The sequence below is a fragment of the Micromys minutus genome (assembly GCF_963924665.1).
Source record: "Micromys minutus genome assembly, chromosome: 23".
NCBI classification, from domain to species: domain Eukaryota; kingdom Metazoa; phylum Chordata; class Mammalia; order Rodentia; family Muridae; genus Micromys; species Micromys minutus.
The window spans coordinates 32198402-32222820 of record NC_137958.1 but is presented as its reverse complement, the minus strand read 5'-3'; the positions used below and the strand labels follow the sequence as shown (position 1 = coordinate 32222820).

The following is a 24419-nucleotide window of genomic DNA, read 5'->3' as shown; positions in this document are numbered from 1 at the left end:
ATGTTCATCCGTAAGAGCTTTGCCAACACATTTCTGTTAGTTTTTAATGATGATTTTGCTCACAAGACCAAAGAATTGTCGTGACTGTGTGGGGGTAGGATGAGCTGGGGTGGTGGAGTTCCCAGCTGGCTGCCTGCAACAGTTACTGAGCCCTGTCAGGGGCCTCCTGTGGCTGGAATTGACTTGCTGCGTTCACATATAAGTTTTCATAGACAGTTGTCCCCCGGTGGACATGGTGGATTGGTTTCAGGACCTTCACAGGACCCTGCCAAGATCTGCCCCATGCCCAGGCATCTTCCGTACATTTCTGTGATTCTTCCATGGGAACTGTCGTGTTTTCCACCCTGCTTTAAATCACCATTAGAGGACTTACCAGCATCATAGAATGCTGCGTGGACCGTTCTCCCACGTTCTTCTCATGTTGTTCACGGAGTAATGACAGGAGATTTCTAGCTGTAGTTGGTTACATGTTTAGATTTGGGGTCCGGGGACATTGGGCATGCTTTCCACCTTGGTTATAAAAATCTTCCCACTGTGAAGATGTGCCTTCTGTGAGGACATTGGGGAAGGGGGTGTCAGGTACCCTGTTGTTACTGAGGAGCTGATGGGTACAGGGTACCACCTTGTCAGTTCCCACTCTGCTGTACTGATCAGAGAGGATTGTGAACACACACACACACACACACACACACACACACACACACACACACACACACACACACACGAATAAATCCATTCTGTTCAGAGAACAAAGACCCAGTCCCGAGACAGGCCTGTTGTCTGAGGAATATAGGGAAGAAGTAGGAGACGAGGAGACAAGGTTTTTAGACGTGTGGCTAGTGTGAAAGAATGTTCTAGTTGTTCCCCCCCCCCCATATGGTCACTGTTTCATAGCAAGGAAAGTACAGCCCTTTAAACCCTTCCCAGACTGAAGGAGGATGTAATAGTGTTGATGATAAGATCATTTTTATATACCTGTTTTCACTTTGGGAGGCTGTGGTGAGGAAATCCAGGCCTCGGCCACATGCTGGGAGTTAATGAGGTTTACAATTGGCAGTGCTTACAGAGCATTAGAGTAATGTATTTAAACATCAGCTGTGCGGGGCTGAACCGCTCATCATTTGAGGTGTACAGTACCCATCCTGCAGAGGAGGCCTTTCTGTCTGCTAATGAGCACAGTTTCCCACCGTAACACACTGGACATGCATTGCAGGTAAACACCTGAAATTCATAATCCACAGAATTAACCAGAGGCATCTCTTTAATTAAAAAGAAAAAAAAAGCCCTACTAATAATCAACACCAGCCAAAGCAAGGAGCTTAAATGTTCTACGTAGTCATCAGACTCCCAAATTAATCTACCAAAACAAAAGGCCTCATTAACCGCTCTCATTGAATCAGGGTTATTTTCTTTCTCTTTCTGCGGATGTCTGATTAACCCCCTTTCTTTTTGCATTACTCACTGCGTGTTTAATATTTGATGTCTGAAATCATAGGAGGGGGTGCATGCAATGTGGTGGCTAGACACTGTCTACAAGGAGTAAATTCAAAAGAATTTTTAAAAAGGTTGGTATTATGTTGCTGATGCATTTGAAAATCTTTAGGAATGTCAGATGCCTGGGTTGTATTTTTCTTTTTAATTCCAGAAAGGGTTGATTAGTGACTAGGTACTGATTTCACATCTCATTCATATGTACCTACACCCTCCCCCGCTACTTCCTCTTCTGCTCCAAGCTCTCTTTGGGAGAGTTTTGTAGAAAGGACATGACTTGGGCGTAGTTGGAGGGGAAAGGAAAGTTCTCAGGAGTTTCTTTTGCACATAGACTGCTAACAGGAGGCATGCTAGTGGACAGGACTCTCTGGAAAGTGGAGGAAAATCCATCATGTAGGTAGGAAAGAAAAGACAAATGGCTGTAAACTAAGAGATTTGCTTCTTGTAAGAACACATGGAGTTCTAGACCAGCAATGTTTAGAGCGTGGTCAGTGGATCCCTGGAAGCCCAGTGACCTTTTCAGAAGCCCGGGAGGTCACACTGCCCCCGCACACATATGAAAGTGTGGCACACTCTTATTACAGCCATGACGTGTGAGCAGGTGACTCTAAGACTGAAGGTGGTGAAATTGCTAGTTTTGCTACCAGTCCTTGGTGTCCCCAAGATTCCTGCTGAAACCTGAACCCCAACAGCTATGAAATTAATAGGCAGGGCTTTGGGGAAGTGGCTAAGTCACCAAGGCTATGGCTCCTGGACTGGGTTAGTGATCTTATAAAAAAGACCTGAAGGAACCAGTCCACTCCTCCCACCATGTGAAGAGAAAGTACCGTCAGCCTGTGTGGAACAGGTTTCTACTACACATCAAATCTACTGGTGGCCCTTAATCTGCAGAGTTGTGAGCAAAATACTTCAGCTGTCTAGAGGTCTGAAGTAAGACAGATGCCAAGCCAGTGAGTTGTCGTCTTCTTTATCACACAGTAACAACAACAATAATATTTTTGCTTCAGAGAAGTTCACGAAGTATAAAAGTTACTGACGTCTTAAATTCTCAAACACACACTTGGTGACTAAGTGGGAAGTACACAGAAAAACTTACATACTTATACTTTGGTAGTTGAAAGAAGATTATCAGTTGAGTTAATAGCTGAATTAGTATTTTTATAAGATACATTTTTTTTTTACCCCAAGAATGAATTATTTCAAATAATTAAGTTTTTTTTTTATGTGACCGATTCCTGATATAAAAGATTTTTCCTAATCTTAATGGAAATAACGTTAACGAAAGTAGCTTTTTAAGTGTGGTAATGGGAAGATCTACATAACTTCAGAAGACAGTATTTTCCATTGACCAAGACCTTCTCTAAAAGAGTCCCAGATGCACAAAGGATCTTCAGGTGGTACAGCACACATGAGGTTTTAAAACAACAGTGGAGAACTGTCCACATGGCTTTAGCTAATCCCTAGGAACTTAGGTCTGTTGGCATTGGTGTTACCGTAAAGAATAACATCCCAGGTCTCTGAAAGATCCACTAAACCCCGCCTCTTTTCTTATCCTCATGAGCCTGGAGTCTTTCATATCCATCACAACAGCCCATCTCTACAGACTAAATGCAGTGGTTTTCTACTGAGATGTTAAAAGAATTTCCAGATATAAATATACTTTTTTTCTTTCTTTCTTTCTTTCTTTTTTTTTTTTTTGCTAAATCTTTGGTTGAAAACATAGGTGTCTTTCCAATAAATATATTACCATTTACTTTCTTTAATGGAAGTTAACTTCTCAGTTTTAATTTTCTATAGTATGGTAGATACGATTCTTTCTGTGGTCTAAGTAATTTCTAGGCTGCTAAGTTGTCCTAGGATAGGTCTGATGATTGCTGGCCCAGGGGAAAAAGTGGAAAGGAAGGTAGAGACTAGAGTGCTGTAGACTAAATCACCTGGTAGATTTAGAAAGATGTTTCCTTCTGATTTCATAGATTTTTTTTTTTTTTTTGGTCCTGGAAATCCAAGAGTGGGAGGTGTAGGTTGAGGTATTGTCTGTCATGGAGAGAGTGACACTCTAGAGTCATCGTGACTAGGATGAGTGGGTAAGGGAACAGCAAGACTGGGCAGAACCCATCTGAGGGCCCAACTGGGACTCTCATAAAACTGAACTGAGACCAGTGAGTTTATTTATGTACTGAGAAGAGCGGTGAGTGTGTGTAACCGAGACTAGTTAGCATTTGTGCTAAGACTAGTTAATATGAGTACTGAGACTAGTTAGTGTATGTACTGAGACTAGTTAGTGTTTGTACTGAGACTAGTTAGTGTTTGTACTGAGACTAGTTAGTGTATGTGCTGAGACCAGTTAGTATATATACTGAGACTAGTTAGTGTTTGTACTGAGACTAGTTAGTGTTTGTACTGAGAGCAGTCAGTGTATGTACTGAGACTAGTTAGTATATGTACTGAGACTAGTTAGTATATGTACTGAGACTAGTTAGTGTATGTACTGAGACCAGTTAGTGTATATACTGAAACTAGTTAGTGTATGTGCTGAGAGCAGTGTATGTACTGGCTGCCGTTTCCGTCACTGAGACAGAAGCAGCTTACTTCTGACAGGGAGACGGAAGGAAGGACTTACTTTTGCCTGTTTTAGGAGATAGCATCTGTTTGTCAGGGAGGATACAGGAGCTGAGCACCCGTCTGAGAGCCATCGTGGTGGCAGGAGCTCGAGGCCCAGCGAGTTCACAAGTTGATGGGTCAGCATGCAGAGAGCTAGGAGAAGCCCAGAAGTGAATGCCACCTTCAAGGTTTGCCACAGTGACTCAAAGTAGGTATTCAGTCTATATCCCAAAGGTTCCATGACTTCCCCAAACAGTCCCCCACCCCAGCTGGTGACCAAGCGTTTAAACACACATGCCTGTGGGACTCATTCCAGCTTACGCTGTAAGTTTTCTCAAGGTTCAGGGGTTCCAGCCCTGGCATGGGTTTAGGTATAGCAGGGGATGAGGCCTTTGCTGTTAAGAATCCAGAGTACAGGAATATTTATTACAGATATGGGACGCACTGGGCACTGCACACAGAGCCTTGTGGATGCTGACCAAACACTTTATCACCCTGCTCCACCCCCAGTTAGATTTACTTTCTGTAGGGGGGTGAAGCAAATGGGGGGAGGTCAGAGCACTTGGAGGTGATATTGAAGTATAGGCGTAATGAATTCCATTGCTCAGTGTGTATGGAAGGTGCTGAAGTTGGGGCACAGAGGGAGAGAGCAAGAAAGCTAGAAGACAATGTTTGCAAAGCAAGAAGTACACCATTGAGAATTTAGTAATGTTAGAAGCCTAGCTCTGGGGGGCTGAAGAGATGGCTCAGCAGCTAAGAGCACTGACTGCTCTTCCAGAGGTCCTGAGTTCAAATCCCAGCAACCACATGGTGGCTCACAACCATCTGTAATGGAAACAGATGCCCTCTTCTGGTGTGTCTGAAGACAGCTACAGTGGACTCATATATAATAAATAAGTCTTAAAAAAAAAAAAAACAAGCCCAGTTTTGACCATGGAGTAGGCCACTAAAAAGGGTGAGAGAGAGATCCTAGCTAAAGTGACGTCAATGTGGCTCAGAGGGCCATGGTGTGGGAAGTGTCTGGGTTTTAAAGAATCAATGATGTATTGGCAACTATTTTGATTTAAAGGGTAAATATATTAACATTTTTAAGGGTTCAGGTTGGAGTGGGGTTGGAGTAGTGCTGGCCTTGCCCCTAAAAAGATGGGTGCAGAGGGGCACTGAGGTGTTAGAAACAAGGAGGGTGCTGGAAGCCACGGTTTGCTGTGGATATTCCTCTGGGTCACACATCCTGGAGTTGCGACACAAAATTATAAAAGAAAGGAAATCAAAATGTACCCACAGTTGCAGAAAGCTAGTCACTGGTCTGTTTCTCTGCCGGTGTCAGTATTAGAACAGGGTGTGACAGTTTGCTTCATTAAAAAATGACCTTCACTGAAGCTGTGAGGAGGGGTTCCAGAAGCAAAGCTGTCCTGGTTTGCATGTGTCCCCCAAAGTCTGTGTGTTGGTAATGTATACCCAAGGCGACAGTGTTGAGGGCGGGCTCTTGAATCATGGGGCTCTCTGGAATGGGCTAATGATGCTAACTAGCTTGGGAAGGTGTTTTTTTTTTTTTTTTTAAATAAAATGATGAGACTGGCCTTCCTCTCCTTGTTGGTGAGATGCTGTGTCATGCTAGAATGCAGCAAGCTGTCCTTGGCAGGCACCGGTTCCTTGATCTGCAGCGCCTCCCTCCCCCTGTCCCCAGCCATCAGCACCAGAAGTGCAAATCTGCTGTTTATAGATGGCCCAGTGCCACAGCAGCACAAAAGATAGAAACCACTGGGGGATTTAGTGCTCATTAGCTTTCCCTCTGGTTCGTGAGTCACTTCCCAGAATAAACTGAACACGTCCGTCCGGGTGTCAGTAAAGCTGTTGGGAGTAAGACTTGAGTTGCGATCTGACATAGAAGTTTTAGGGTTATCAGTTTTGAGTGGGGACTGGGGGGAAGCAAGAACGAAAGCTCTTCCTGCCTCAGCCTCCCAACTGTTGGGGTGTTAGGACTATATCTCTTTGCCTAGCCTCTTAATCTGTTTCACAAGCAGTTGTATAGAAAGTTAGCTGGCAAGTAGGTTGCCATGAATGGTGAATGACTTACGACCTTTTTCATGAGTGGGTGGAGGTGAGTTTTCAGTGAGATTTCTAACTCGCAGGTGAATTAAATTGATATTTTAAATTCCAAAGTAGTTTTTCTCTCTTCGCTCTTCTGTTTGTCTCTCTTTCGTTGGAAATCCTGGTTGCTGGTAGCATTCACGGAACCGCATTTAAAACCGCTGATGTTTAAAATAATAACACGTGGGTTGCTTCTAACACTTAGAGATCGAATGGAGATTAGGATTTCTTGTCAGCTGTTTATGCTTATACAGAATTCCAGGAAATATCCACAGGTGGAGCAGTGTGTTCTAGAGCGTCTGAAATGCCCCCTTGCTCTGTGTGGTTTTGCCACTGACTTGATTTATGGGTAGGTTCATTTGTTTCAGTTTGTTTTCAATTTTTAGGCATTCTTTTCTTTCTTTCTTTTTTTCCTTGGTGGTGGTGGTGAGGGGGGGCTTTGGACTCAATTGATTGTTGCATGTGTGAAACATATGGTCCCAATGTCCAGAGTGTGGCGTGGAAGGAAGCCTGGCTCCGGTCTGTTCTCTGCTGTGAGCCTTTCTCTCTGGAGCCACCCGCTTTCCTTCAGTCTTCCTCCTGCCACAGACGACTTCTCTTCTGCAACGAGTGAACTGATACTAATATTCATGTTTATGCTGACGTCTTAAACAGAGCAGACAGCTAATAAATGCTCTTTCTCCATCCCGCCTCACAGACCCACTCTGGAAAGAGTGCTTTCTATTCACCTGAGTGTGTGTTATGTTTAAAGAGTCAGAAGGTGTAGTTGTACTCTACAAAATACGCTCTTATGGCGCCCGGGCTGTCCCGCTGTCTCACCTGTGTGCTGGCTGGAGTCTGAGGAAAGCCAGCGGTGGTGGGTGCTTTATCTTCTGAGACCAGAGGCCCTAGAGATCTGTGAAGGGGCATAAGTCAGTGCTGGTCTGGAGAAAGGCACAAGGACCAGAGTGAGCACGGGATCCTGGCGATCACATAAAAAGCTAGACATGGCGCCGTGTTTGTAATCCCAAACGGAGAAGGCACAGACAAGGTTTCTGTGGCTTGCTGGCCATCTAGTCTCGGCGAGTGCTGGTGTAGCTTAGTCTAAGCTCTAGTTTTAGTGAGAGACCCCATCTCAGAAAAATGTGAAGGATTGAGGAGGACATCATCCAACATCCTGACTTTTATCCATGTACGAGCACTTGCACACACATCATACACTTGAAAACACACACGTGCGTGCACGCGCACACACACACAGTAGCTCTCCATCTGTGGTGAGTCCGTGTTCCAGCTCAAGTGCTCAGCTAAGAGACCATGATTGTCTCTTGTTTTTAAATGTTTGATCCACTCAAGCCCTTGGTGACTGGATAATACCCACCATATTGGGAGCAAGTCTAGGAAAATGCCAACCTTATCATTAGATACACCTCAAAGCAGTGTTTCCTCTTGGCTTCTCATATCCTAGTCAAGTTGATATATAAAACAAACAGTTGCTAGAGAGACCTGGAGACACCATGACAAATACTGAATTACCCTTCAGAGTTTCTCCTATGTGCCCCTGTTTGTGTATAAAACACTTCTTAGGTTGTTTTGAGGTTTTGTTTTTTTCTGTTATTGTAACACATGTATGTATGTATGTATGTATGTATGTAGGTAGGTAGGTAGGTAGGCATGTATATGTAACTTCTGATAACTCCACAATGGATAAGTCATAATGGATCTTTCTTATAGGAAAAGCATTGTATAGTGGAAGATCCAGTAAGAGTGGCTGACACAGCATTTGCATTTTACTAGGTCTCTTAAAACCTCTGAGACCTTAGGCAAATGACCTACACTCTCTGAGCTTGTTTTGTCAACGAGAAGATTGTGCTACACCCTGCTCTTTGGATGCTTGATGTTGGTACCCAGGGGGATGACTGTGAGTGTTCCCTTAGCTTCCACCTCAGCTAACCCAGTGATAACATTCCCTTCCTCCTTCCTGTTATGGTAAAGCAGTTTCTGCTCTGGCCACGTCTTCTACACCATCCTCCTGGCCTTTCTCTCATGTGAAGAACAGGCTTTCCTGATTATCCCCACTGCCGGCTAGCTTCTGCCTACTTCTTCTTCACCCTCAGCTACTGAGGTGCCTGTTCTGGCCCTTGCAGTTAATTTCTCCGCTCCTTCATTCTTCAGCCTCTCTCCGAAGGTTTCCCTTGCTGCTGGACCGGAGCTCTCTGGCTTTCCTTCATCTCCCCACCTTCTGAATCTTCATCTCCCTTCGTTTTCACTGAGTTTCTTTTTCCATGTTACATCTTAAATACTCAATATTATGCTTATATCTTCAGTCCACTTATTTCCACTGATTGTAGCTGTTTTGAGGCTCCTGTCCTGTTCCCAGCTCCCCTGCAAGGGACCTTACTTGGAAGCACATTGAAGATATTTAGTTCTGATTGTCCTTAGTACATCCCTCCTGACTCCTCATCTCTGCCTTCTATTTGCTTAGTTCCTGCCTTCTACAGCAGGGAATGCAGCTATGTCTCCTCATACCCATCATGGTTCAGATTATTCATTTCAAATTAGTTTTTAGAGTCATTAAAAACAATAGATTTTTTTTTTTTTATTTCCAGAAATAAACTAGCAAAGCCTGGAAAGAACCCGAGAGCTGGCTGAAAATGCAGTTTAAGACTTTGATCTCATGTTTGCCCCAATCCAGTATTTTATTTATTTATTTTAAAAACAGGAGTGAAGAGCCACTAACTTCAGGAAGGAAAAAAGGAAGCACAAAAAGGCCGAGGTTTCTCTTTTGTAGTACTTTTATCTAGAGAAAGAGGCTCCAGAGCCTTGGAGCTTAATTTACTTCGCAAAGACAGGAGGAAGCACTCTCAGCTGTTTCCAAGGCTCCTTAAACAGGGTTGCCCGGCATTGTAGTTTCGGACCTGGAGGAAAGTGTGGTAGTGTCCTGAGATCCTTAGAAACAGGGCTTGGAGAAAAATGCATAGGCAGTGAAGGGCGGGGCTGAGCACACACACACACACACACACACACACACACACACACACACACACACACACACACACACACACACACACACACACGTCTTTCTGTTATCTCTTCTTTGGCCTTCACGGAATAAAAGAAAATGGAAACTTAAATAGACCCAAGTTTAAGACAGTCCTAATAAGCCCTTGTGATATTTTTAAATGAAATTTGCATCTCAAGGTGACCCCTGTTGTAACACGAGATTCTCGTAACATTTTGTTGAGAGTCTTTGTATAATAAGACATGATTTTGTGTGGAAAATTCATTTTTTGGGGGGTTCCAGATTTCTGCCAAATGTAAGGCAAATTTGTTCCTATAATGAAGTGTCAATCCTTGTGAGACCTGGGAATGGGGTGGAAGCGATGTTTTCTTTATTGTTAGCCTTAGATAAAAATCTAGAAATAACTACTTAATCAGAATTTTACAAACATCAACCTCTTCTTAATTTCACTCTCCTGTGTATCCATTTAGAGGGTGTGGCCATAGCGCCATCTGACTTGGTTGACCCCTATACTCCTTGACCGTGTTCTTTTGTTCAGAGACATATTTATCTTTGTAATCAGTTCATTCCTCCTTTTCCCATTCATTAATCAACTAATTAATTAACTTTACATCCCAATTGCAGCTTCCCCTCCCCCTTCTCCCCCCAGTCCGTTCCTCTCACCTCTCCAGCAGTTTGTTTCTTATTAATTGCTTTGTAGAAACAGCCATTCAAAGTAGATTATGGAAAGCAAAGCAAACTCTATACTTCTTGGCAAGTTTTTTGTTTGTTTTTCTTCTGCCTCTGGACCAAACATGTGGCTGCTATTTTACTCACCTTATGCTTGGTACAAAGTTATCGGAGCAGCCACGGTGGCAAAGTGGCACCGGAAGCAAAGCCTCTTTCTGCTGTGTGGCACGTCTCTTTTATTTGGGACAGGCAACAGGGGCAGTACCTCAGTCCCCACCGCCAGCAGCCCCTTTACTGTGGCAGCTCTTTGGGTTCACTTGTTTCCAGGCTGCCTGGAGAGTATTGCGCTGTCTCCCACACATCTGCTTTGCCTTTCTAGGAGGTGAGAGGCTTTCTTCTGTATTTGAAGAGGGATGAAAACATAAAAAACATAGTAGCATAGCCCAGGGAGCCTCTTTCAATGTGTCCTTTACAACCAACAGTGAACATTTGGAGGCTCTTTACAATGCAATGACAGAGAAAAAAAAAAAAAAAAAAAAAAAACTGTGGTTGTGGTTAGGCTGAGAGTTTGAGTTTATGTACAATCATAGTACGACTCAAAAGCCACATCATTCTGTGATTTTGGAGGGCTAGGCCAATTGGGAAGAGGTGTATATGTAATTTGAGACAGTTTACAGCAAGAAACACACTGTTTCTGTAGACACAGATGCTTGTTCACAGTGCCACAGGGTAACTTTTTTTTTGCATATTATGCAGGATGGCTACTTATTAAGTCTGGCATTTTTCTAGCACACTCTGGATAAACCAGTTGTTCCTGTAATTAAAACTATATGGTTCTTTACTAAATTTTAAGTATTTCAAATATTTTAAGTCGGTGAGATAATCAATGGACACATAAGTTAGTTTCATTATGTTAATGATTTCAGAATGTGTTTGCATTTGAAAATACGTTTTACACCTTTATGGTGGACAGTTTTTGTGAGTCAATTATGCCCCAGTTCATGTAGAAGCCTGGTTTAGAGATTCAAGAAATAGCTTCTTGCTTTCTGAGCAGCTTCTTTAAATTTCTTTTGTTGGTGAAGGTGGGCGCATCCTCTCCCTTATCCCTGTTGGAAAAGAATGTAAGGCTTTGATCGGAGACTTAGTAGACAGTTTTTTGGCAACACAGAGTAAACTGAAAACACCTCATCTTTCTTTGTTTACACGGGATGTTACCATCATGCTGATGAGAAGTATTGTCCCTGAAACTCCGTCTGAATTTTCATTTGGCCAGAAGTTTGTGCAAATTCAATTTAGGATCAACATGTGGGTACTTTTTCATGTTCTTAAATATAGAAAATCATAATCTATTTTAAACTTATTGTAACTGATGGAACACCTGTTTACACGGGTAAAATAACTCTATGCAAGTCCTATATTGAAGTTCATGTTAATGTTTGCTATTTAATGACACCTAATGATATTCAATGAAGGGTTAGGCTGAACTGGAGAGAAAATGTGTTACCCAGGCAACTGCCTCTGGCAGGCTGGAGACTCAGGCATATGGCTCCATAGTACACATTATTTCAGCATCTTTAAGCATAAAGAACCACACATGTAATTGACTGTGAAAAATTACTGCTCAGTTACTGTATTGTGTGGTCACAATAGAAGTAAATGAACGCGTCACTGTTGTTGGAATGAGTCTGTTGGGAATCACTTGTAGACGCTACGATTTAAGAAGCAAAAAAATACAATAAGAAGAAAATAGCTGGTTTAATTAACATGTAAAAATTGGGTTAATTTGAATTCAGCTGGCACAGCAGATATTAATGTGGGATCTGGGGTGGGATTCTGGCCCAAGACCATGTGCTTTATTTCTTTTTGTCCACACCACAAATCACTCTATGTTTTTAAAATGATAGGTGCTTTTCCTGTCATTTATATTTTGCTGTGCCTGAGGTTTATATTACGTTCACACCAAGAGCGGGTTTGGTGGGTTTTTTTTTTTTTTTTTTTTTTTTTTTTAAATCCCAAACATAAAGATTATAATTGAATGAAAGAAAATGCTGAAATATTTGCAATTAAAAAATGCTTCTCATGGGAAACCAGTCTAACTTGATTTAATACACTTAAACAATATTTCAGTAGATTCTTATTTATACTTTCTTTTTTTTCTGCTCTATCCTGATGTCTATTTTCTATAGAAGAGTAATTGAAACAGGAATTCCCCCTTGGCAGATGAAAAACAAAAACAAACAAACAAATAAACCCTCCAGCCTGTGTGCCCTTGTGTCGTTGTGTGTTTGTTTAGAGGCCTTTGATTAGTTTTCGAGTATTGTTTTAATTATTATTACTTGGGTTCAGAGATTCAGAAAAACCCACTGAGAATGGCAGTGACTTCCAATAAAAATCATCCTGCTCAATTCTGATTTTCATTAAATGCTATTTGAGCAAGGGTACAGCCATCTCTTACTGAAGTTCTCCATGAAGAAAATCACTTCTCAGTGGCACCTGAGTTAGTCTCGGGGATGCTCTAGGAGCTTTTCATCTCTAAACCCATGGAGATGCACTTTGATGAGCCAAGAGTTTGGAGCCTGTGCTCGCTCTGCATGTGGGTTGGTCTCTGTGCATTTGAAATGACAGATTATTCAGAGTTAATCTGGATAAAGTAACAAGCTACTTGGAACATTAAGCCAGTATACCAGTGGTCATGGTAAGCTTGGTGAGTCCCTGCCTTCCTACTTGAGTTTCTCTTTCCCTTTATTCTTTTTCCCTCATGACAAATAAAAGTCCCTTCGCTGCCTGCCTGCTCCGTTTTTGGAGGGAAGGCAAGAGAAGAACCCAAGACTAGAGGACCGACAACCTCAGTGGCCACTTATAGCCAGCTGACAGATGGCTCACCTGCTGGCTTTTCAGTGAGTGATTGCTTTTCTGTGGCTTAATCTTCCCATTATCCTTCATTTGCTATTTTAATAAAGTCGCCTTCTCATCCAGCCTTAACTAAAGAAGAAGAAAAGCTGTAGGAACCAGTGCTTTAAAAACCCTGCAGTTAGGATAAATCATTCTTCCAACAGGCTATCCAGTTACCCTCCCCTCCTTTCTTAGTGTCCTCTTAAAGACAGTAGAGAAATTAACATAAGGAGTTTGTAGTGAGCTGCTTTTCTTTTTCTTCCCCTTTAAGCTCAGTACATTTTTCCTTAAAATGTCTTTGGGTAATCTTAAAATATTAATAATCTGTATACATATATGTGTGGCATATATATGCATTTGTGTGTTTGTGGTATACATTTACCACTCTGTTCTCAGTATTTTTAAACGTATGCAACTGGAATAATATAGCATGGGGTGAGGTAAGTTTTCAGGGTTTTTCAAAAACGTCTTTAAGTTTTTATATGTTGTGTATGAATGTTTGCTTGCATATATGTATATATATGTGCCCTGTGTGCATGCCTGATGCCTGTGGAGGCCAGAGGAGGGTGGGAGCTACCTCTCTGGCCCCAGATTTTTAGGTTTTAGAAATGATGTTTTCTACCATTGGTACCTATTTTATCTAGAGACTGTGGAGACAGAATTTGTCTCTAGAAGGCTTTCTGGGTTCTCGTTTAGGATAAAATTGGCCACAGTCAGACCTTTTTTATACCTCAAACTTTGAAAGGTAGAATGTTGGGGATGTGGCTTAGACATGGAGACAGATTCCCCCAAGATCATTGGGCAGTGGTTACCTAACAGGGAAAGAGAGGGTGGGCTATAAAAACCGTGATGGTAGAAGACGGGATTTAGTGGCAAAGGAGAGCCACGAGAGAGATGAGTCATATTGCTCCAAGTGCTTGGTTACCAACCTCTGACATGGAAGCTACTGTTGAAGGTGCAGGAATACTGTCCCTTGGTTGACACTGTCAGACTAAGTAGTGTGAGTGCTCCTTGGAGTGACCTATAAGGCTGTGGGCACATAGGTAGGCTTGGCAGTGTAGATGAGTCACTTGCTGTGGTAAACTCACAGTTATGAAAGCTTATACATTTATCTGCCTTTGCCAATACGGAGGCAGTGATGTATGCAGAGGTGGTGTTTATAGACCAAGTTCATGATAGCAACACAGTAAAATCAGTAATAAAAATCTTTAATAGCTCTTTTAGAGCCAGGCAGTAGCCTGCCTGATTGAATAGTATGTGATCTGCCAGGTTTCACTGGAGCCAATGAATTTAAATAGACCCTTGGCAAACACTCCAGTGAGGTTTGAACCAGGGTTTGGTTGAGCTGGGAGTCAATCACACTCGCCTCCAGCTGGATGAGGCCACGACCATGCTGGAGCCAGGGGGGATGTGGGACCATTCCCCAAGGCCAGAGGATCCCACCCGGGAGAGGAAAGGTAGGCAGACACACCTCTCATGGACTAAGAGAGGAGGCCATTGGGCAGTAAAGCTAAGGTAAGGCTAGAACTGGGGCTAGTCTCCACCTTATTCCCGCTAGCTTAGAACATAAAGTCAAATAAAGCACTGTTTCCTCTTGTGAGCATGTTTTAAACATTAAACGTTACTTAAAAACCTGAATATACATTTGAATAATTAGGGCTGAGAGGCCTTCATATGTTCTCTGACCATCAGCCAGCCTGCTAAATAAGACGTTTATGCACAATCTCCCTTGCCTCCTGCCTATGGGCAGTTTGCATACCTTTGGTGGCCTTAAGCCCTTATCATTCTTCTGAGTGCTGCTGTCCCTGCAGCCACAGGCTTCCAGGGGCCATCCAGGGGGACAGGGCCCTAACTGGGCCTCTAGTACAGGCTCCTCTACAGCACCATAGCACATACATTCTGGATGTGGCCACTTTCTCTCTGTTGCTATCAACTACAGCTGCTTGGTCTATGCGCTGTACTGTACTGGCTCAAAGGGTCTTTTTAACTCCCCTGACATGTCACTCCCCTGCATACACTTTGCAGAGATGCTGTTTTTATGTACATGGGTACAAGAGTCTTTGAATGGCCCTGCCACTCTTTGGCTGCCATCTTACCCCAGAGAGGCAAGATAGTCTTGGGTTTTCTTGGGCCCCTTGCATGGTTCCTATATCCCTTTGCTGACCCATTCAGACAAAGCATCTACTTCTAATTGCTTGTTGATTCTTGGTCTCCAAGGGCTAGAAGCATAAGAGTTGGGTCTCATCACACCGGTGAAGGAGAGTCTCAGTGCCTGGGGCTCCAGCACATTTGTCTCCTTTAGTCTTAGCTTTGTGTCACATGATTCTGTGATGACCTTTGTGCTCATTGTTTTATCCCTTCACTAAAGAGTGGTTCCTTGATGACCCACATACTTTTCTTTTACTTTTTTATTTATTCCCTTTTTTAAAAAATTGGCTGTTTTATGCATTTACATTTCAAATGTTGTCCCCTTTCCCTATTCTTCCCTCTTCCATTCCTCCTCTCCCTGCTTCTATGAGGATGCTCCCCCTCCCCCCATCCACTCCCACCTCACCCTGGCATTCCCCTGCACTGGGGAAACAAGCCTTCAGAGGACCAAGGTCTTCTCCTATTGATGCCAGACAAGGCCATCCTCTGCTATATATGTGGCTGGAGCCATGGGTCCCTCCATGTGTACTGTTTGGTTTGTGGTTTAGTCCCTGGGAGCTCGGGAGGGGGGCTGTTTGGTTGATATTGTTGTTCTTCCTGTTGCAAACCCCTCAGCTCCTTCAGTCCCTTCTCTAACTCCTCCACTGGGGTCCATGTGCTTATGACTAGGACATATATAGTCTAGATCAGGAACACCAATACTGTCCAGTGTATTATTTGCAAGGCATCCAAGGAACAAAGTTGGGCAGGCCTAAAGCTATTAGAAGATGTTAACATTATGGAGTCCATAGATCTTTCCTGGGGACCACACAGTCAGATTCTAATTACTGCTTCCACTTCCTCTCCCTCCTTCTCTTCTCCCTCCTCTTCCTTCTCCATTTCCTCCTCTTCCTCCTCCCATTCCATTCCTTCTTTTCTTCCCCCTCCTCTCCCACCTCCTACTTCTCCTCCTCCTTCTCAGAACCACACGGGTTCTGAACATGGGTGGTCTTGGAACTCTGTTTCTGGAGTTAGATTTTACTGTTTGACTTTCATCTCTGCCACTAATCCTGGACAATTGCCTGGCTTCTGTTGCAGTGCACAGCAGGGGGCAATAAGCAAAAGTTATTTTTGGGAAGCCCTCTTGTGGTTAGGAATTGGAGTAAAGTGGTAATTGGATTTTGATATGGTGCATTGTCTACACTCAAACTTCCTAAAGTCCGAGCAGATCAGAGCCTCCTTCTGCGCAGCTGTGTAAGTTCGCATAGTGCAGGACTGGCCTGGAGATAGGAGCTGGGAGAAGATGAAAGGACCACGTGGGGTCTCAGCCTATGCAGGGTGGGAATGAGCCCCAGCAGGGAGGAAGAGGAGAGTTACCCAACTTGGATGATTGAAGTTCCTGCGGGTTGCCCTCTAAGCATTTGTTTCTTTTCTCAGTCTTGCCTTCTCCTTGCCCCCCCTCTCCCTCCCCTTCGCCCCTAAAAAGGCTCAGACATTTGTTGTTTGGTTTTGTATAGCTTTTATACTTTTTTTCTTTTTGCAAAATTCTGTATGGTCTATGCGTTACTGGGGGAAAAATAGAAAATTTGAGCAAGAAAATAAAAGAAAAAAAATTTTGTTTTATATAATTTAATGACAGATATGAACGGTTGACACTTTGATAGGCATGGTTCAGTTTTTTTGTTCAGAATTTGTGCTTAAATAAATATCTTTGTCCACTTTCAGCCAAATGGAGTAACTTGGCTTAGTTATTTTGTTTTTAATTTTAGAGGTTTTTTTTTTTTTTTTTTTTTTTGATTATCGCCATTTTATAGGATGTGCATGTGAGCATTCGTGTGAGGGCATGGGCTGAGAGCAAAGGCTAGCCTGTAAGCATCTCTCACCATGTTATTCCCAGGGCTATAACTCACTTCTTCAGGCTTGAAGCAAGCACTATTAACCTGTTTAGTCCTCTGAGGCTGGATTACTTGAAGCTGGGATCTAACCCCATAACTCAGGCTGTCCCGGGAGTCCTCCCTGTAGTTCAGGCTGAGATCCTCTTGCCTTTGGCTCCTAAGTGTTCGGATGGTATGCAGGTGCCAGCAGACTCTGCTGATGGGATCAGTTACTACAGAGTGTGTTTAAGTTATGACATGTTTGTTCCATAGGTAGTACTGATTATATAAATGTTCTTTTAGCAAACCTAGCACATAACATATGTTGAGGATTTTTAGGGTTTTTTTTTTTTGTTTGTTTGTTTGTTTTAAGTTTTTTTTTTTTTTTTTTTGATAATGTCAATGAGTGTTGTGTGAGAATTCCTGGGAGCAAAAGCTTCTGCCCATTCACCCATTTTTCTTCTAGGATAAATTCCTAGAAGTGAGATTGTGGTGTCAAAGAATGTGCTGTCAACTTGACGCAACCTAAAGTCATCTAAGAGGAGGAAACCTCAGTTAAGAAAATGGCTCCATAAGATCTGGCTGTAGGCAAGTCTGTGGAGCATTTTCTTAATTAGTGATCGATGGAGCAGGACCCAGTGATTGTAGGTGGTACCATTCCTGGGCCGATAGTCCTGGGTTCTATAAGAGAGCAGGCTGAACAGGACCATGAGGAGCAAGTCAATAAACAGCACCCTCCATGGCTTCTGCATCAGCTCCTGCCTCCAGGTTCCTGCCCTTTGTGAGTTCCTGTCCTGACTTCCTTCAGAGAGGAACAGTGATATGTGAGCCCCTTTTCTTTTCGACTTGCTTTGGTCATGGTGTTCCATTGCAGCGGTAGAAACCGTAACTATGAGAAAGAATAATGACATGTCAAGACTCCTGTTCCCCAGTTGACCTTAAGAGATGAGTACTAGCTACTGGCTACTCTTCTTTGTCATCTAGGCCTTTCTAGTTCTTTGGGTCCTACCAACACATCCTCACATCTATTTCTTTTCCTTTCAACTCATTTGCATATTTTAGAGAATGCATGGACTTGTGAATAAAACTTCCAGGCCATGCTACTAGCTCAGTGGGCATTAGAGCTCCACGAACTCACACCCAGCAAGCTGGTTCCCTTTGTGTGCCTTTATGTCTCCTCATCTAGGCCTTTCTTCCTTGGTTCCAGGTTTACCTGCTGCTCCTCTGGCCCACCCGTCTTGGGGAGTAGAGATGACCCCCCTTTCATTTGCCTCTGCCCACCTCATAAGCAAGGAAGCATGGAAGGGAAGCTGTACTTCATCCATTAGCCACCTCCCAGAGTTGAGTTTCACACCACTTCAGCTCTGCCACAGGCTCATTATTCTACATTCTTTCCTCTCCCTGTCCTTTCACACTGAGACTGACCCCATGTTTCCCCCAATCCCATCTCTCCTCAGAATCTCAGCAAGATTTTCTTTGTCTTCTCTCTCAACACCACACTAGTCTTTCCCTGTGAACTCATGGCCCTGTCCCTGGTTCTTTGACGTTCCGGCCTACATTTCTGCTTTCTCATAACAACATAGCTTTTGATAGGAGTTTTCTTATATAAGATGAACAGCTGTTTACTGCACAACTGGGATTGTCTGGGAAAAAAAGAGATGGTTGTAGCCATCTAGCATCTGTTAATGTGATAATATCTGCTTGGTCATAAACTGTAACAAGGAATGTATTTAACTTTCTTTTAGCATGTGCTAATTAAAATAGAAAAGGGGCCCCATTCTGACCTGTTTTTATGTAATCTACTTTTTAAATTGATAGTTTTAGATTTATTTACTTAATGATTATGTGTGTGTGTGTGTGTGTGTATGCTTGGCCTGAGTGCATGTGTACCACATGAGGGGTCTGGTGCGCAGGAGGTTAGAAGAGATCATCGGACCACCTGGGGCTGAAGTTATGGATGGTTGTGAGCTGCTATAGGCATGCTGGGACTCAAACCCCTGTACTCGACAAGAGCAACAAGTATTTTATTCCCCATGCCAATCTTGCCTGACTCAGTCAATCCATTTTTATCCCAGTCCCTCTTGGGCTGAGTGTTCTATAGTAGTGCATAGTGTCTGGGCTGTTTCACCTGGACTTTAAGGAGCTGTAGAGTTGCCACTGTTGGAAGTGGTCGAGAAGAACAGTGGCTCTGGTGCTCTGGAAATTCCAAATGACAAGCTAGAAAAATGTCCTGGTTATTTAGACACCAGTTGTCCCCTACCCTGTGAGCCATGTCATGAGATGCAACTTCTGTGTTTCCTTCCACATTTATTGGCTGGATCCTGCTGCTCTCTGTGAGTACAGACACAGAGTACCTCTCCTTGCATCCTTGCCGTGGAGTTAATCAGAGTCGTGCTATTATATTAAAGGGCATCTGGTATACTGAAAGAAGGTTTGGTGGTTGGGGGTGGTGGAAAAGGAAGGCAGTGAGCTCACCAGCCAGGTCTGAACTTGATGAAGCTCCCATTCTTCCTTGTAACTTATGCTAATACCCATTAAACCTAAGGTTGAAGCAGTGTTTATATGAAAATATAGATGTTGTGGCAAGCATGCTGTAAGTGAATATAGTACTGTGTAATTATTCCCATGGCCTTCTAGTCAGATTACCTTGAAAATCCAGAGTGATCCCGAGGAACAATAGTACAGTATGATTTCATGGTTCCTCTTGTGTGCCTCCTACATAGAGGTATAATGCTTGTATCTAACAGGATTACCAAATTACATACCTTTTTGGTATCAGTAACATGCCTAAAATACCAGTCTTTACTGGCCAGTTATGGTTTTGAAGTGACGTTAAATGGTAGAGCCTGTTACACCCAGATGGAGTCTCCGGGCTTTTTAATCATTCTGAGGCAGGCAATATGCTCTTTTATTGGATTCTAAGCCTTACTCATTCACTCAGTGCACAGAACAAGAGCTTCTTTTCTGTATTGCACACAGTGTGGCTTCTTTTCTATACCCCACACAGTGTGGCTCTTGACAAGCACTGGTGACTTCGCAGGTTGGTTTAACACTGTGCTTGCTTCCTGTCTCAGCACGATAACCCCCCTCCTCTTGCCGCCCACTGGCCTTCTCTTGGTGAACAGTAGATGCAGGGCTTCTGGTAGCTGCCCAGCAAGTGGAGGGGCCAAGGAGTGATGGCAAGGAGGAAGTAGGCAGAAACAGTTACCCCATTACCTATAGTCTTCCAGGATGGGTGGACCAATCGATGAGTTCCTCAGAGGCATCCTTTATTAGAACATCCTAAGGAAGATGACCAGAGATGCCTTTCACAGTTTCAGCCCAGCCTTTGGTAACTCTTCTTTAACCCCTTCCCACCCAGGTGTTTGTTTCCGATCGTGGCTTCTATATTGTGTTCTCAGGCACTGTAACCAAGTACTAACAATGCTATATCTTAAACCTTTTCAAAGCTTATTTTTTCATGCCCTGGATGATGAAAAGTGTGAAGGTTGTTGGTGAGTCTGGTCTTTGCTGGAGGACATGGGAAAGAATCTCTCTGTGCCTTTCTTCCAGCTCCTGAAGATGTGGATGGTGTGCCAGCAGTCCCTAGTGCTCCTTGACTTAGTATAGACCTGTAACCACGACCTCTTCTTCTATCTTCACACAGTGTTTCCCCACCCCTGGGCATGTGTGTCCCGCTTCATGCCTCGGGTTCCTCCATCTTCCTGCACAGCTGGATTCTCCTTCTTGTTTAAGGTCCAGTTTTTGTTTCACTTCAGTCACAAAGCTTTTTGTACAAAAACGTTTTAATGAGTAGTGTGTCTGTGTGTATCTATGTGTGTCTGTGTGTCTCTATGTGTGTCTGTGTGTATCTATGTGTGTCTGTGTGTCTCTGTGTGTGCATGCTCTCATACACCAGTGCATGTAGCTGAGAGGTCAGAAGAAGCCATCGGATCCTGGATGTAATGGCCATTGTGAGCCACCTGATCCGGGCGCTGGGAACTGAACCTCAGATTTCTTAACTGCTGAGATTTTGCAGTCCCCTCCCTCTTTGTCTCTTTTTTACTCTCATGCATTGGTTCGTGACTGGGATTTGTCTTTCCTGTATCCTGTCCCTCCAGTGCAGCGCTATGCTTTCCTGGAACCAGAAGTCCCCTGAGTCCCATTACTGGCCTGGGCTAGCTGAAGTTCCCTACATAGCATCCCTACCTCACAGGTGTTCAGGAGCTGCCAGTAACAACAGGGTCCTTATGTGTTCGTTGTATGGGTGTATACGGCTGTTTATAAGGAACGGCTGCTTCTCGCCTTTCATGCTTTAGTCACAGAACCCAACAACGTGCCAAGGGGAAACTGAGGCCCGAGACATGGATGACAGTTGGGGTAGAAATTCCAGGCCGGTTAGTGTTTGCCCATGTGCTTCCAGCTCACCTTGTTTTGGTTTGAGGATGATTCCCTCACACCGGATGGCCGAGCAAATGCTACGTCCTGCTAGCTCTGTGAATTTGGATTTTACGGTCCAACAGTGGCATCTGACTTTGTGACTTTACTGTATGATTCTATAGTTTTATTTTCTACAGGGGACTGACTTTGTGTATGTGCTTATTTTATGTTGCAGGTTAATATCCTTCCAAGAATTTGTAGCATTTGAATCTGTCCTGTGTGCTCCGGATGCCTTGTTTATGGTGGCCTTCCAGCTCTTTGACAAAGCTGGCAAAGGAGAGGTTACTTTTGGTAAGGAAGATGGCGGTGGGAGCATTTCTTTGTTTTAGGAATGAAAAGCACCCTTCCTCCCTCCACCCCTCCCTCCCTCCCTCCCACCCTCTCTCCTTCCCTCCCCACTTATTGAAAATAGAATTTTTCCCCCTTCACATAATATATTCTGATTATGATTTCCCTTTTACTCCTCCCAGTTTCCCCCATCTCCCTTCCCATCCGGACCCACTCACTCCCTTTTCTATCTCACTAAGAATAAAGGCTCCTAAGGGATAATAATAATAAAAGACAATATAATATGATAAAACAAAACAAAAACTTTAACACCTCAAGTTGGACAGCACAAATAGAAAATTCCAAGAGAAATCACCAGAGACAGAGAGCCACTTGGTCACACACGTAGGAACCCCATCCCAACGCTAAACTAGCATTTGTATACACGCAAAGGACCTGTTCCAGACCCGTGCAGGGCCTGTGCGTGCCGCCTCAGTCTCTGACCTCACAGGACCTCTCCTAGATTTAAAGGCCTTGTTTTCGCGGTGTCCTCCATCCCCTCTGGCTCTTAGACTCCCTCTGCCTCCTCTTCCTCAGTGTTCCCTGAGCCCTGAGGGGTGGGCTTTGATGGAAACCTAGCATTTAGAGCTGAGTGTTCCAAAACCTCTCACTCCCCACATAATGACTGGCTGTGGGTCCCAGTGTTTGTTCCCATCTGCTACAGGATGAAGCTTCTCTGGTGATGACTGAGCAAGTCACTGACCTATGGTGTGTCATTAGGGGTCAAGAGTCACTTTGTCATTTCCCTTTTGCTTTTGTTTTGAACAGTGCTTTGGTTTTACCCTAAGTCCCTGGGCTGTCCGGTCTCAGGGTTTTAGTCTCACAAGCAGTGTTGGATATGGGTTCCATATCATGGGCTGGACCTTTAAGTCAAAGCAGCCATTGGTCGGTTACTCCCCACAAGCTCTGTGTCACCGTTGCCCTAGCTCGGTTACTCCCCACAAGCTCTGTGTCACCGTTGCCCTAGCTAGCATATCTTGCAGGCAGGACACCATTGTAGATCAAAGGGCCTGTGTCTGAGCTGGCACACATTCCTTTAAGAAGTTAGCATTGTTCCTTTAGACTGTGCTGCACTGAGGGCCGTGCCTCACATGTCCTCTCTTTGCAGGACTCTGCTTTGGCTTAGCTTTAATACTCTGCTCTAGCTAGGTGTACTCCTTGAACAGTCATAGAGGGTGACCACTAGAAAGGACTTGCGTCCCCTTTCCTCTCCGTGAGCCACGCTTTGCACTGCCTGGGGCAATGGGGGTTATGAGCCACCCACTACCAGAGGTTGCCCCACTCCCAGTACTTCTTGTAGTCACCCTGTCTTCATGGAACAGCTTGCTGGTTTTGGATGTGTGGTTCCGGGTACCGAGAGCTTTGAGCTGGTTCTCCCCAGATGCTGTGCACATGGTGTTTGTCTGGTGGCAACCCTTCTTAATATTTAAAGGCAGGTGTATTTTCATCAAAGTTATGCAAAGCTACAGGAAACCTTGACATCTAAGTGTAGAAGAGGGAGACCTGGAGGTGCTGAGGCTGGAGTAAACTTTTTTTTTTTAAAGAGTTTTTTAATGAGATTCTGGAAAGTTCTATGATTGTTTCTGGTGGAGATTTCTGAACTGGCTTTACTATTGCCTAGAAAGAAGCCCGGAACCCTTTGAGCATATAGGTTGTACTTCAAGGGAAACGGCCAACATGTCTGTATTAGTTTTCTTGTTGCTGTGACCACATATCCAACCACATATCCAACCAAAGGCAACTGACAAGAGCTTGAAATTCTGGTACTTATGGGGAAAGCCTTGAGAAGGGAGCACAGTGCAGGAGTGTGAGGCAGCTTGTCATACCATGCAAATAACTGACACTCCTCATCGGCCACTGGGACAATGATGTCCACATTCAAGGTGGGTCACCCTTTTGTCAGTTAAACCTTTCTGGCAACATCCTCGAGTACATCCCGAAGTGTGTCTGCGCGGTGATTCTAAGGACAGTCAAGCTGTTAGGAAGATTAACCTTCCCAGAGTCTACTTTAATGTCTGGATTCTGTTTCTAATTTGTTCAGACACCTCGTGTTGTTTTGGGGTGTCGTGGGAGGTTCACAGGCTAGGGACAAAGACAAATGATGTCACACAGCACAACCAAACACACTCAGTCACCATCATCTCTGCTCTTTTTGTCCCCATGCCCAGTTATCTCCATTGTCTTATCACAGTGGAGATAAGAACTCTGTAGGTGAGCCAGGTTAATTGATTTATTGTATTGGCTCTTTGCCCAATTTGTTTCAAATGTCACAACAGCGTTATCACCCAGTTCCCCCAGCAGTTCTGGAAACACAGCTTCCATTAGAACAGCACTGACGCGGCTCTGTGAGAATCCTCTAGTAGCTGGTGAGCATCTGGCTCAGGGAGGCATGGCAGCCAGTGGAAGCTGGTCTCAGGACAGTGTTACCTTGTGGGTTCCACAGAATGGTGCCTTTTCTACTTGCTTTGCTCTATACATCTGGGTAAAAATGGGAGGAAGCTGGTCTGGAGTGAAGAGAGTTAAACAGTGGGCTCCTTGATATGTGGCAGACACTCTTTTCTTCATAGGGACAACTTGGCAAGGGATATTGGCAGCAAGAGATGGGCTAGGGGCGCTATTGGAGAGATGCACTCGGTGTTACTTTTTATGTTGCTATGACAACACACCTAAGTGTGTTGGGAGGAGAGAGTTAAGAGAGGAGAGTGTTACTCTGGTTTACAGTTCCAGGGGTATAGTCTACCTCGGGGAGACAGGGAAGTGTGGCAGGAGGCAATGTGGCTAGATAAAGACGCACTACACCCAAGACGCAGAGGGTTGACCGGAAGTAGGCTTGGGCTATAAACTCCAAGGCGTACTCTGAATGACCCAACTCCTACAAGTTCTACAAATGTCCAGAAAACCACCACCAACTGGAGTGAAAGGTTGAA

At 43.9% G+C, this 24419-nt stretch overlaps 1 protein-coding gene across 1 annotated transcript in view; it reads left to right on the top strand.

The window, feature by feature from the left end:
- Positions 1–24419, top strand: part of SLC25A13 (solute carrier family 25 member 13) — a gene marked incomplete at both ends in the record, with an annotated part of 160395 nt that overhangs the window by 36486 nt on the left and 99490 nt on the right. Inside the window, 1 exon segment of the mRNA XM_080936229.1 lies at positions 21341–21456. Coding sequence (XP_080792355.1) covers positions 21341–21456 — 116 coding nt within the window.